The 14,880-nt window shown below is 37.3% G+C and overlaps 1 protein-coding gene across 1 annotated transcript; it reads right to left on the bottom strand.

The window, feature by feature from the left end:
• Positions 1 to 4,798: 4,798 nt before the first annotated feature.
• Positions 4,799 to 6,122, bottom strand: LOC311297758 (uncharacterized protein). The gene is made up of 3 exons (XM_084420192.1): positions 5,994 to 6,122; positions 5,761 to 5,873; positions 4,799 to 5,612 (listed from the first exon to the last, which is right to left on the bottom strand). Exons 1-3 carry the CDS (start codon positions 5,994 to 5,996, stop codon positions 4,952 to 4,954), a joined length of 777 nt encoding a protein of 258 aa, XP_084276318.1. The 5' UTR covers positions 5,997 to 6,122; the 3' UTR covers positions 4,799 to 4,951.
• Between the last annotated feature and the right edge of the window lie 8,758 nt (positions 6,123 to 14,880).

Raw genomic sequence — 14,880 nt, 5'->3', positions numbered from 1 at the left:
TCTATTGTTTCTGCCTGATCACAATAATTACATTTTCCCGTATCATGTTTTCCTATCTTAAACAAGGAATGATTTAATCGTGTGTGCCCTATTCTAATACGAGAAACAATCGTATCCTCTTTCCTATTCCCAAAAACACTTCTTCCGTTTCCTACTTGCTTCTGAATACTATACAACTGTCTTCCCTTGACCTCATTATTCCATAGTTCTTGCCATTTATTGTTTATGAATTCTTTTATTTTACTTTTAACGTCATTTTTGCTTAACGTCACTTGCACATTTATCTCATTATGTTTTACTGCTTGCTTTGCTAGTCTATCTACCACTTCATTGGCCTCCAATCCCACATGAGCAGGAACCCACACAAACACTATTAAGCTTACACTACTTATTCTTAACAAACTTGCAAATATTTCATATATAATGTCTTGCCTTGATACTTTATTTCCACTTACGAGGCTTGTGATTGCTGCAAACGAATCAGAACATATAGCTACTAATCTCGGTTTTACATCCTCTACCCAATGAAGTGCAACCATCATGGCAACTAATTCTGCTGCAAATACTGAGATATGATCAGTTATTCTTTTCTTGATACTAACTTGAAACTTAGGAATAAATACAGCAGCTGCTGTTCTTCCAGAGATAGGATCCTTAGACCCATCAGTAAATATTTGCACCCATGATGAGTAAGTCTGATCTAAATACTGCTGTGCTATAATATTCTTTAGGATGTCTTTCTCATTCTTAATTTTCATTTGAATTTGTAGGTCAATTATTGGCATTGGAAAAATCCATGGTGGTATACTGGATAATATCACAGTAGGGCTAACATCACAATCTTCAATACCTGCTTCTTGTACTTCTCTTTGAACACTCCATCCCAAGCTTTTAATGTTTTTATTCCCATGTTCCCAGCATTCTTCTAGTACTCCCTTCACTGGATGATTCTTTTTATGACCTTTTATATTAACCCAATAATTCAGTCTTATTTTAAGTCTTCGAAGTTTTACCGGAGCAACCCCAACTTCTACCTGTAGAGCTGCTATGGGGGATGTTCTGACTGCACCACAACATATTCTTAGGGCTTGATTTTGTATTGCTTCAATCTTTTTGAGTCTAGTCTCGTTTGCAAAACCGTAAATTATACTTCCATAATCTAAACTTGATCTAATTAAAGTATTATATATTCTTTTCAACGATAATCTACAAGCTCCCCATTCAACCCCTGTTAAACATCTTAATATATTTACTCCTTTTTTACATTTCTTAATCAGATTTTTAGCATGTATAGCAAAAGTCATCCTGGAATCCATCCATACACCGAGATATTTGACTACTGGCACTTGCTCCAATTCCTGCTTATATAACTTTAACTTAATCTCTGGTATTTTTTTCCTTTTAGTAAAACATATAACCTGAGTTTTAGCCACAGATAATCTAAAGCTCCAATTATTTGCCCACCCCTCCACTTCATCTACTGCTTTTTGAATACTTTGTGTTACACGTGCAATATTACGTCCTCTTTTCCAAATTACCCCGTCATCCGCAAATAATGCTCTTCCTACATCACCTTTTAAATTACAAAAAACATCATTTATCATAATATTAAATAAAACTGGGCTGCATACACTTCCTTGAGGAGTTCCGTTCTCTATCTTGTATGTCTCTGAATACTCTACTCCTATCCTAACTTGAATTGTTCTTTCAAGAAGAAAATCCATAATCCAATTATACATCTTTCCTCCAATTCCCATACATTTAATTGTTATTAAAAGTCCCTCTTTCCAAAGCATATCATAAGCTTTCTCTATATCGAATAACACCCCTACCATTACTTCTTTATTAGCCTGCGCTTTCCTGATATCTGCTTCTAGGCTTAACACAGCGTCCATAGAATTCCGACCTGCCCTGAATCCACTTTGGTATGGTGACATAAATCCTTTAACTTCCAATATATAATTTAGTCTACGTACAATCATTTTTTCCATCAATTTACATAAATTAGAAGTTAATGCAATTGGCCTATAATTAATTGGATTGGATTTGTCCTTTCCAGGTTTGCCTATTGGTATTATTATTCCATGCTTCCATGAATAAGGAAGCTTTCCTGCATTCCAGATCTTATTGAATAAATTTAGAACCACTTTCAATGATCTATCTGATAAATGTTGTATCATTGCATAACAAATATCATCTCTTCCAGGAGATGTATGTTTGACTCCTCCTAAAGCCATCTTTAATTCATAAATACTAAAATCTGCATCTAAGGTGTCTCCAGTAGGGTTCCTTTTCATCAACACGTCTGGATGCTGACTCTTATTCTTATTTCTATTCTTTTTAATATCCTCTGTTACATTATCATCACTATGGACTTTAACAAATACTTTAGCCAGCATTTCAGCCTTTTCTTTATCTGCCACAGCCATTTTTCCTACATCATTTTTTAAAACTGGTATAACGTTATTTCTATATATTCCTCCCATTTTTCTAATTGATCCCCACATTTCACTAATGTCAACATCTCCTCCTATTGAATTACACCAATCTCTCCAGTACTTCTTTTTAGCTGTTCTTACTATTCTTCTCACCTCAGCTAATGCTCTCTTATAATATATAAAATCTTCAAATAAATTAGTTTGTTTAATTTTCCTAAATGCTTTATTCCTATTTTTAACTGCGGTACTGCATTCGTCTGTCCACCACGGAACTGCTTTCCTTTTTTTACATGATCCCTTTTTACCTATAATTTTATCTGTTACCTCAAACAAAACTTTACATAATTTCTCATTACACTCCTCTATATCCTCTATCAGGTTTAGATCTAATGATGTTATTTCTACCTCGCTTAAATACTCATACACTTCCCAATTTGCTTTTTTAAATCTCCATCTTGGTGCTAAAAACACATTATGCTCCAATACACTTATCCCTACCTTACATAAAATTATATAATGATCACTGCCCATAATATTTTCTTCCCACACATCCCATATACATTTATTTGCTATCTCTTCAGAAACCAATGTTAAATCAATTGCTGACCCAACTCCACGAACCAAATCTATTCTTGTGTTTCTGCCATCATTTAAACATACTAACCCATTATTGTCTAAAATTTCTTCTACTACCCCCCCCATTATAATCATCACTACTACTTCCCCATAAAGTGCTATGTGCATTAAAATCTCCACACCAAATTACTTTAGTATTTCCTGACCCAATAACCTTCTCTAATTCCTTACTTAGTTTACTACACGGATTATAATAATTTATTATTCGAATAGTTTGATTACTCTTGCAATTGGATCCCAATCAACTCTTTATATACTCATTCCACAATGTGCACTCAATCATCAGTAACGAGTTGGCAGAATTGGACAAGCAATTATAAGGGCCTGCATCTATACAGTGCAGTACTGTCAATACTGTAAATAGTCTGAAAAGGTGGTACAGTATTTGGGACCATAGACACAGTGTCTGATGAAGCATTATGATAAAATATTAGGCTACATCCATGGATATTGTAGTCTAATTGGTTCATGCTCCACGCTAATTGGTGACAATGAATCTCGTTATCTTGAAACTTTCATGATTTAAACATGGAAGATTGTTTGTCTGTTTCCATACAACTATGCATTAAGAGTAATGCAACAGTTACTTATCATTTTGAGCAGCTGTATCAATTGATAGTTAGATCATTGTAAGGAAATGAATAGACACTCATTTGAAATGTAATGTGTGAATTACCTTTTGAAATAGTACTTTGATGTTAAGTTGTGTCATATTGAACAGGTGATTTTTGTTGAATGAACAAATGATCTAAGTTTTATGTGTATTGTATCCAAGCAATTGAGAAAAGGGTTAGAGTTTTGAAAAATGTGCATTTTGATCATTTGTTGTGAGTTTTGTGTCTAGAGTTGTGAAAAATGACATCAAGGTTCTGGAAAAAGTAACAAAGTGATTGTAAAAAAACTGTAGGAGCTTGGTTTTGCTATTTTACTATTTTTAGAAGCTACTGTTCTGCTTCAAGTTTACGTGTCACTTTTATAGTTTTGTCGCCCTCTAGTGGCAGTTCAGGAAATAAGTAATCATATTTCTCATGCAGTCATCTTCTGCTCAACTTGGGATGCCATCCTTTGTTATGAGTTTGTAAAAGCATCATCTGTAAGTTAATTATTCATTGTGTAATGCTTGATGATACATATCTGCATATTATATTTGTGATAAGTTTATTTGAAGCTTTGATTTAATGTCATTTTGGTGATAGCCTTTAGCTATTAGCCTAGCCTTTAATTTGATATAGCACTTAATGTGTTGATTCCATTGATAAGATTACTTCTCTATATGAGTCAATATCTGTATTTGTTGCTTTTTCTTGGTCATCTGATAATGCCATTTAAGTAAGGGCCGATGAATTATGCACTGATCTTTCATTGCCATCTAGTGACCATTTCCTGACTCTAAGATTTAATAAACAGGCAATTTGCCTCTGTGTTGCACTGCAAATTAGTGACACCAAATCTTTGAAGATGCAGTTTTGTAGTAAATAAAACATTTTATAAGAAAATATTTCTGTCTTAGTTTACAATTACTTAAAAATTTCACGTTTAGGACTAATTTAGTGTGTTACTTGCCATTTCTTTGTAATTAATTGTGAAAATTGTTTCAAAGTTAATCCTACACCAATGTGTTTTTTTTTTGTTGAACACACTCAATAGCAAATAAACTAGATAACTAGACTCATGAGCAGAATGTAATGTTTGCAAAGTCTACGTAATAAATTGGCAATAGACTAAGGACACATGCACGATCACATTTTATTAGACACAGAACATGTGTTAAAAAAAAAAAAAAACCTTCCAAAAACCTGTATGTAAGAATTCTGATTTCATAGCCCAATCAATGTTTGCTAGGCAAAAACTGTTTAATGAAAGATATGATGCGCAAATCATTCATTAACACGCCACGCACGTTTCATCATTGACAAAAGCATTTTTCGGAAATCGGAAAGTAGTGATTTCTTTTCAGGCAGACAGAAAGGAATCACCTTCCCAGTGTTTTTCTCCACACAATTCTGACACTGCATCACATTATCGTTGATGTCACACCGATAAAGAGGAACTTCTGCATGAATCTTTAGGAGATCTTTTTCCATATCCTTCCTCCAGGCGTCCTTCTGCCAGATCTTTTCAAACACAAAAACATTCATTGCCTCTTTTCGGATATTCTTCCAGTTTGAAAGACCCGGTAAAATATTGTCATCACTCTGAATGCACTTCGTCACACAAGGTGAGTTGTACGAATAGAAAACTATACAGCTATTCTGATCTGTCTTTGCTAGAAGTTTGTCCATTGGAGAATTACCTACAGGATAGAGCAGAAAATGCTCAGCATGTTCCACTGGTTTTGGTGTTGGTCGTGCAGCAATGACATTTTGTGATGGAGTGCAGAGCACACATTTCTCTCCTCTAGTGAGAATATTTCTCACATTTTCTGCATCCTCCCTGCTGAACACAGACTGGATATCAGATCCTTCTTGTGTGCACTGAGACTGTGGGACAAAAATCGCTATTGCGTACTGAACATCAGGCTTTGTCTTCGGCTGGACACTGGAAGACATAAGACATTATCTCAGTTTTCAAGAAATATTTTTATTTTTTTACCTTGTTCCTTTTTTTGTTCATCAACTCAACACTTTGTACATGCATTTTAATTTAAAACTAAATATTGATTTGACTACTGTATAAACAGACTTACTTGTCATCAAAATACTGTATCATTTTAGCAAGGACGGCAGGGTTCACATCGCCCTGAATGCTTTGAACACACAGATGAAGCAGGCAGAGGACGACGACACACTTCAATGATGCCTGAAGTGAAAAAAAATCATTCATTTCAGCACAAAACAGTTAAATTCATGCAGAAGATGATCTGAAGGACCAGAGTGATTAGAAAAGAAAATAATGTTTACTTATTGAATTGAAACTTACCATTGTGACTGCTTGAATTATGAGGAAGAAGATGCTTTTATTTTCAGATCTGAAGCTCTGTTGCTTCTCTTCTGATGATCAGGAGGAAATGAAGCACATATAAAGACCCGAATAAAGAAAAATTCGATTAATCAATTGCAAACATTTGGTTAACTGTTGAGAGATTGAGTGAATGCATAGATCAGTTCCTGAACATTTTCACACTAGACCTGAATGTGACATTGAGACTAACCACGAAGATTAATATTTACCTGTAGCTCTTTATTAACCTTCAGTTTCACTGAAGAGCAACAATACACGAGTGTTTCACTCTAGTTGTTTTTTAACCTTAGGCTGATATAAGCAGCATCAAGGCTATTTCACACGATCACAGCTGTTATTGTGTCACTTTCAGTGTCGACTTGTTCAATTATTTTATGTACAGTGTGATGGATTTTTTTTAAACAAATTAATCATAATTAACATTTCTTTTCTCTTGCAGGATTAATATTTATATGCTTTTGAAACCCAAATGTCCTTTGGCCAAAGTCAGTGTGTGTGTGTGTGTGTGTGTGTGTGTGTGTGTGTGTGTGTGTGTGTGTGTGTCTGAATCATGTCCGAATATAACAAAAGGGGAAATGAAACCAGAGAGATATCTACATTTATAAACTCATGATTTTAAGTAATAATCCAGATTTCCTTTTACCTAGTAACATAAGGGTTTGCTGAATTATATATATGAAGAACCAATCATATTGTATGAAAAATTATGTATCATGTCACCTTTGCCATAACAACTTTTGTATTATTTTTGCTGGTGGGATTCTCTCTGAAATTGGTCTGGAATTAAGTTAGGTGCAGCAACAATTATAATCACTCAAAACTCTTCAGACGAACACAGACAAAGTGATCTTTCATCTCGTGCCCTTAATGCATGGACAAAACAAGTTTATTTAGGTGCAAGACATACAGTGATTTGAAAATATGCAGTATCATTATTGACATTAAATATATTTTTTTAAGACACACAATTTTGATTTAACGTCTCACTGCCAGCATCTTCACACTTATAGCATTTCATTTGATAATTTTCCCTCACACAACGATAGAGAGGCACTAGATTATTAATCTTTGCAAACTGATCTCTGACACCAGTCCAGTCTTTGCGCCAGATCTCTTGGAAAACTAAAGCCTTAATCCCAGTTCTCTGTGTGTTTAGCCAGTTTGAAAAGTCATACAAAATAGTGTCAGCTTTATCGTTAATGCACTTTTCTATGCAAGGTGAGTAGTAAGTATACAAAACAACACATTGATCATCATTTGGCATTCTCAAAATTTTGTCCAGGGGAGATGTATATGTGGCATCTATAGGATAGATAAGAATATATTCAGAATGCAATGTTTCTTCAGAAGAACTGGCCATTTGGATCCAGCTCGGCTTTGCAGCAGCGAGACTGAATAAGTCTTGGGTGACTTCACAAAGCCGTCGCTGACCATTAGTCTTGAAATCATCGAAGGCATTTTCCATTTCGTTCATGTTGAAAACCGAATCAAGACTGAACTGTTCTGTACACTGTTGATATGGGACCCTGATGACTACAGAATACTGATAAGGCCTGTCATGGTTGCTTGGCTGTAACCTAGAAGACAGAAATCACAAATATTGCAGTTTTCAAAAATTAAAACTTGTTTCAGAATCAATAAAAAAATGTTTGGCAAGCAGGGCGGGGCTGAGAGCCGTGGGAACAGAGCTGGGCCGGCGATGCGATTGCTAATGAGCGTCACCTGCACGCCACATCGACCTCGATATGCCCGATATCACAGTCCCGTCCTCACTCCCACAGAAACGGTTTACTGCATTCATTATGTCGGTGTCAATCATGACGTCACATTTCCGTTTTTATTCCACCAAATAACTAAAACCATTCTTATTTAAAAAAAAAAAGAAAAGAAAAAGAAAAAAAAACACACTAACATACACCAACATGTTAAAAAGTACATAAAATGACCAAAAATATCTTTGGAAAAAATGTAATTGAAGTGTAATTTGATTGCTTAGTTTCCATCGCGTCCATTAGACTTCATGGGGAGGGCGGGGTTTATGACCTATACTGGGACCAGCCACCTGGGGGCGATCAAGATGCTTTGGCTTCACTCTTCAAGACTTGTGCGGCACGCTTGGTCGCCACTCACAATGTGTTGGAGGAGTTAGAGGGTCGTCCACCGAGGGCTATCCAGCACCACCACCAGACGTTGTGGATTGTGGAGGAGGTCGTCCAGCTGGTGGGGAACTGGATGGTAGTGTGTTTTGGGAACTGGACCAAGATTTATTTTTCTTTTACTCTCTCGACTCTGTCTCTCCTCATCCTTCTGTCTCCTTTTCTCTCACCTCGTCTGTCCTCACCCCTAGGTGCTGCGGCCACCGTAGGAGTAGAGGTAATCTCGAGGGTTTATTTATTTTAGATTTATTTTTGCCTTTATTATGATAGGACAGTGAGTAGACAAGAAGCAAATTGGGAGAGAGAGGGGGACGGGATCGGAAAAGGTCCATGTTGTGGCAATTTTTCATTAAACAATCTTCAACTGCGTAAGAGACACTCTGAAATTCAAATGATCATTAAAAAAGTATTTTATTCTTGCAAGAAGGCCCAGTTGCCACACAGAAGTCATTAGTACAGTCTGTGGAACAAGTGCGACGAAGGGAGGGAGGGCAGAGGAGCCTTTATATCTTTTCCAAGGTCTCTTACAGGCCGGCTCTTATCTATAGAAGGGAAGATTTCTCTGCTAGTGACCTAATCCTGCTGAGTTTATTCCTATAAACTCAGAAGTCCCAAATGGGACTACCTCTGATCCCAAGGGGTCAGAGGTTCCTTTTACAGCTGTCTCCCCCTTTGTCTCACAGTGTTCACATTAATCATTATATTGAGAAATCAGGAGCACACCTAGAGTGTGAAAATTAAAATTCCCATTACAATCCCCCCTTTTTATCATTCATTGATAACTGATCAATCAAAACACATCATACTAATACTACAACTCTGATCACTCTTCTTAAACTTGCAGGAACAGAAAAAGATTAAAATGAAATAAGCTTAGGCTGTTCTGTAAGGATAAGCCCTTAATTTTATAGCAAGCAAGTAAAGGTTTATATAAAGCCGGGCTAGGTGGATAAGCACTGTTATCGCACCCCCAACACAAGGTCGGACCCTCAGTCACCTCAATATAAACAAGAAATAGTATAGATTATATTTAGAAAGAAAAACATCATTAGGAAAAGATAAAAGTAAAATAAAAGTCCCTCATTTCAAACTCTGTCCTTGTACGCCACCTCGTGACACGGATGGCTACTGTTTTTAACCCTCTTTACACATCATCGTCCTCAGAAAGAAAGAATTTAGAAAGTAAGAAAATAAGAAATTGAAAAACACCCCCCAATTTACCACATCATTGAATAGATTTTCTACTTTTCCTGAAAACATTTGCACCAAACAAATCATTAGATCTATATCAATACTAAGCCCTAGTTTGATTCAATCAAATAAAATCATCAACAACCGTCACAAAACAAATTATTCTGCTAAACTTAAACTAGCACGTCCTTGATCCCTCACTGCCCTCCGCGTCGGCGCGTGGGGTTGCTGAGGTTGGTTGGTGTATTCTAAGGTGAGAGGCGTGGACCCAGGTGTCACCCTCTCCGGACATTTTCCCCAATCCTTACAGGATTTTCCCTCAGATCCCGACTGCACCTCCACTGGAATCAACTATTTGCTGTCTGCTGTCACCTGTGAATGCAGACCCTAGCTATTTTGTTAGTGACCGTTTGTCTAGCCGGTCGTCCCTTTTGGTGTGACCTGTTAAATCAACTATGCAACAAATCAACAAAACAATATTTATACATTTGGAACAGAATCAGTTCTGTTCGACAATCCATCCTGACATTCTGCAAAGGGAAAATTTTAAGTTATGCGCTGCACAAGGTGTGGCCTTTCATTCTGCCCTGTATCATAAGTCTGCATGCTCTGTAAAGAAAAACAAATGTCGAGCTTATTATCAGATAGTAAAGTACGTAGTTTCTTTTGTCTGCTGTGCTGCCGCGGCCTTCGCTGCCGCATCTGCCCTGGCGTTCCCTGTTGAAACAGTCCTTGTTTTTAGCACACTTACAGACAGCAATTTTGTTAGGGAGAAGAACGACTTCTTGCAGGGCTTTTACCCAGTTAAACCCAGTGTCCTCCCAACATTTATCGTCCCACCTGTGCGATTGCATTCATCAAATTTGAACCCCTTGGTATGGCAATTGTTACCATCCCCCTTTTATGCATGATGCACAACTTGTGCATCAATTTAACAATAGTGTTTGGGTAAACTAACCCAAACGTTGTCCTTCAGCCAAATTTCCCCCCAGACATCTTTCTCTGCCTCTGAAACAAAACATTACGTAAGCCACAATCAGTTCTTCTTATCTAATAATTTGAAGGGCACTGGCCCTGAGTCTCACTGCTTTTCAGGCCTGTTATTTGGTCTCTTAAGTCAGTCATCTACAAACATTTTCCAATGTCAAAGTCATCAATTGTTTCTATCAGGTCAGGTCGTGGTGTACAGACTTGGTCAGTATCAGTCAAACAACATTCTCCTCCCTTTGTTCACAATAATCTACAGAGCTTGATGACCAAATTTCTTTCAAATTTGTAATTTACCTTAACCCATCTGTAATGATAAAACTCTCGTTCCAGAGGTTAATGACACATACATTGACACTATTCAGACAGAATAGCTCCCATAACCTAACACTTACCAAGACCTATCATTCACCCTCAAACACACATACCTGACTATAAATCACTCATATTCACATCTTTTCCTAAAAAGATTAACGTTTATAATAAGATTTTAAACTTCTGTAGCTTTTATCTAATTTTACATGGTCTCTTAACCAGTTTCAAAGCACGTTTGTTCATTATTCATTTTCTCAGAAGTCAGCTGGGTTGTTTTGGTTCATTATCATTATTTTGCTTCAGCTTGCTTTAGCAGGCCGATAACAGAAAGACAGACAGAGTACCCTTCCTCTACTCAAGCAGTCTCTCTCACTATTTACAAATAATCTTTTCAACAGCCTCCTAAGACTGTAATTTAGACAAAACATAATAATAAATTCATTACAATAACCTTTGACCATTCACCTTTGTTATCCAGACTTCTCTTGAATCTACAAAAGCTGTCTTCATCTTTAGCCACCACCATGTCTAACGACCTTCAGGAGTTAAAACTATCTTACAGGCATATTATTTCAATATCAACACTTCCATAATTTTTCCCTTGCCCATAAGGCAACCAGCATCGTGTTCCTGACATAAATTAAGTTTTGTTACTGTCTCCACAACGAATAATGACAATCACCTCATGGTCTCAGCTGGCTCTTGAAAGCCCATTCCCGTCAGCTTTTTATCTTTAATCTCCATCAGGGTGTGTCCCCTGGCATCGTTGCAGTGATGGAAACGCGGTTTTCTGGTGAGTGGTATAGAGGAACTCACATTTTGCGGGTCAGACTGCCATGACTCGTCGGCACAGCATCTCCCCTCTCAGTGACCTGCTGATGCTGGTGGCTAGTGTAGTCTTTCAGCGTTCAACTCTCATACCTTTCTCACATATAAAAACACCTGCCTTCTCTATTTGGCAAAGCGCCCAGCAGCGATGCAATCCTGCTTTGGGCGTCCATCCTTTTAAAGCCTTTGGAGAATCTTACCCGTCATCGGATATACACCTCATGCATACTGGTCATCGCGGTTATTTTCATTTTCTTTTTTTCATCATCACGCAATCAGTTGTCTTCAACAGAACTCAGCTGTTTTCTGGAGCTCAGGAAAGTCACATTCAAGAGTCACCTCACCCGGACTTGCCTAATAAGTGTTAAGGGAGACAGGTTAATAGCAACACGATTTAATCACTTAAATCTGTTAAACATCTTCAGATCAGCAAAATCTCAGCGAACTTTAATCACATTCATCTATTCAGTGTACAATATACCTGTAGCCGGAGCCATCAGCCCTGTATCATGGTGGAAGCTAAGATCAGACAAAGAAGTTACTGGCCCTGAATTAAACTAGTCAAAAACGTCACTTCTATTGTTTAAGACTTCTTTAAAGTCATTCAGTTTTACTTTTAAAACATATTCCCTCTAAATATAAAATCCTGTAACATTATTTCTTTTAACATCTCCATGTCTATGATTTTTCAACTGAAACACTGTGCCTTACTATATTATGACGCAGGCTCAGATAACAGCCTTTAGCTGACATTGAATGAGAGAGACTCTGAGGCATTCAGGACTGGTACACTGCACTCTCATCAACTTCAAAAATCAGACTTTATCTACCATCTTTTAACTCTACTCCAGCGTAAGGCATCTTTGCCAGAATTTACATGTATTTTTTTAAACAACCATAATTTACATTTGTCTTTTGCCCACATCAGGGAATTTAGACATTACAAATTTACAGATCGTGTCTCTGTCGCACTGGCCGTCTCAGCCACAGCACACACCAGATTCCGATAAGCAAACTGTTTCAGCCAATCACAAGCTTATCTTCTTAAAGCAAAACATCAGCTCTTAGTTCTTTCATGGTCAACTATTCCTCCACGTTCAAAACATTAACAAACTGTTTGTTTAATCAGATGCCTTTCTACACATTTTACATTTAGCAACTATTAATCCAGTAATACTGCTTTTACTTATTTGATCACATTTCATCTCAATTTTAGTTGTCAAGTTCTCAATTACTTCAATGTTTTGTTTTCTAGGAGTTTATCAATCTGCAATTAGGATTCACACTAACTTTTGAGGCTGCCCTCTCTGCTTGTGATACATTCTAATACATTCTAAAACCTTCTCAAAGCGTTTCATTCTCATATTTTCATCCTTTTAGTTACCGGTACTTTTAAAATATTTTGCAACTCATTTGTTGGAGTCATCTGTAATTTTACATCAACCTGTATTCATCAATTCACTAGCTCTTTCCTTCAAAAGGATTCCCTTAAGACTTAAATCTTTCAACCTTCTTTTAACCTTCAATCTTCTTACGACTTCCATCTATCAACTTTCCTTTAACTTTCTTTCCTTCACTTACTTTAGCACTGCGTTCACATTCTTAGTTCTTTCTCAGACGAAAACTTTAATATCGTCATTTAAACACTGATCTACTTTCAAACCCACATTAATACACGCCACTTTCACGTTATCACTTTCTTTTCTGAGTGTCCATTAACAATTACAGGCTAAATGGCCCTGCTGACCACAATTAAAACACTCACTTTGCCTATAGTTTGATCATTGAGCTTTCAAACAGCTCCAACTTACTGCACACCCTTGAAGCAGTGTGTCCCCATCAGGAATGTAAACACAGCCACTGATAAGCAGTTCTCTGTATTCTTTTACACCAGTGGCGGATTCAATTGCAATAGCCAAATCATAATCTTCATCATTATCATCGGCAGCACATTAATTTTCATAAACTGCACAGAAAATCATTCAACATATTCTAAGGGGTTTTCTAAACATTTTCGTTTTTTAACTTCACATTTCTTTGAAGTCAAAGCTTCAGAGCACAGCTGCTTACAGCGTTTGCTCTCTTCTGTCTCACTGTTTGTTTCAGGACTCTTCATAGAGTATAAAATTTGTACTAAATGCCATCAATTTCATTAGCACTGGTTGGAAACAGTATTCCTCTATCAAATGGTTCAACTTAATGTTATCATTATTTTCTCAGTCCCACTTATCTCTGCTGTTTCACATGATTTCTTTTTTCCCTCATTCCCACATTTACTTCACGCACACACTTTCAGGTGCCGTGGGCACAGACTTTTCACATACTTCACTCTGCCCAATTTTTGTTCATCCTTGGGATAGGCTGTCATTTCACATTTCAAATCAACATTCAACCATTGCTTCACAGTTTTTTTACACACGTTTTGCACAGGCACAACTTTCCTATGTCTAACATGCCCTTTTCCCCATAGTTTTCTTCATTGCACAGTACACTGGTGTGCAACATTTACTGTTGGATGCTCCCATGATGGCTGTTTTGTTTCTTTCACTGCTGCCTGTGGCTTTCTCAGCGCGCTTTAACTTTTCACCCAAAGTAAGGGTTGAAATTAATTTCTGCTTACTCTCAATATCTTTCTCTGGAATTCAGTTTCGGCCTGGAAATTCCTCAACCTGTTAGGTCTCAATTTCCTGCCCTTTTAAAAAACTTCCTTCCCTTGATCAATTATTTCAGCCTTGAATTAATATTCTATACGAGTACTGGCTTCGGTCCGGACAATATCTTGACCTTTTGTGGTCTCAATTTCCTTCCCCTACTTAAAAGCCTTTTCCCTCGTACCACAGCTTTAGTTTCAGTTTTCAAATACAGCCATTATGGTCCATCACAACATTTTCTTTTCAAAAAAACCCTTTTCAAAACCCCAAAAGTAAATGAATTTACTGTCTCTTACCAGAGATTTTTCTGTCGCCACTCGGGTTCTTTTTTTGAGTTCCCTCTGGAAGTCCTCCCCGGGTCTGAAGCGGCTGGTTCTCCTTCTCTCAATATTTTTCGAGGTGAGACTGAAGCCTGTTGCTTTCAGGGCGTTTTCCCTCCACCGTCCGCTGATCAGACCCGGAAAGCCCTCAAGGAAAACTCATCCCACTTCTGACACCAAAATTGTTGTGGCAATTTTTCATTAAACAATCTTCAACTGCGTAAGAGACACTCTGAAATTCAAATGATCATTAAAAAAGTATTTTATTCTCGCAAGAAGGCCCAGTTGCCACACAGAAGTCATTAGTACAGTCTGTGGAACAAGTGCGACGAAGGGAGGGAGGGCAGAGGAGCCTTTATATCTTTTCCAAGGTCTCTTACAGGCCGGCTCTTATCTA

The sequence above is a fragment of the Rutilus rutilus genome, assembly GCF_951802725.1.
Source record: "Rutilus rutilus genome assembly, chromosome: 9".
NCBI classification, from domain to species: domain Eukaryota; kingdom Metazoa; phylum Chordata; class Actinopteri; order Cypriniformes; family Leuciscidae; genus Rutilus; species Rutilus rutilus.
This window is presented reverse-complemented; position numbering and strand designations above follow the sequence as displayed.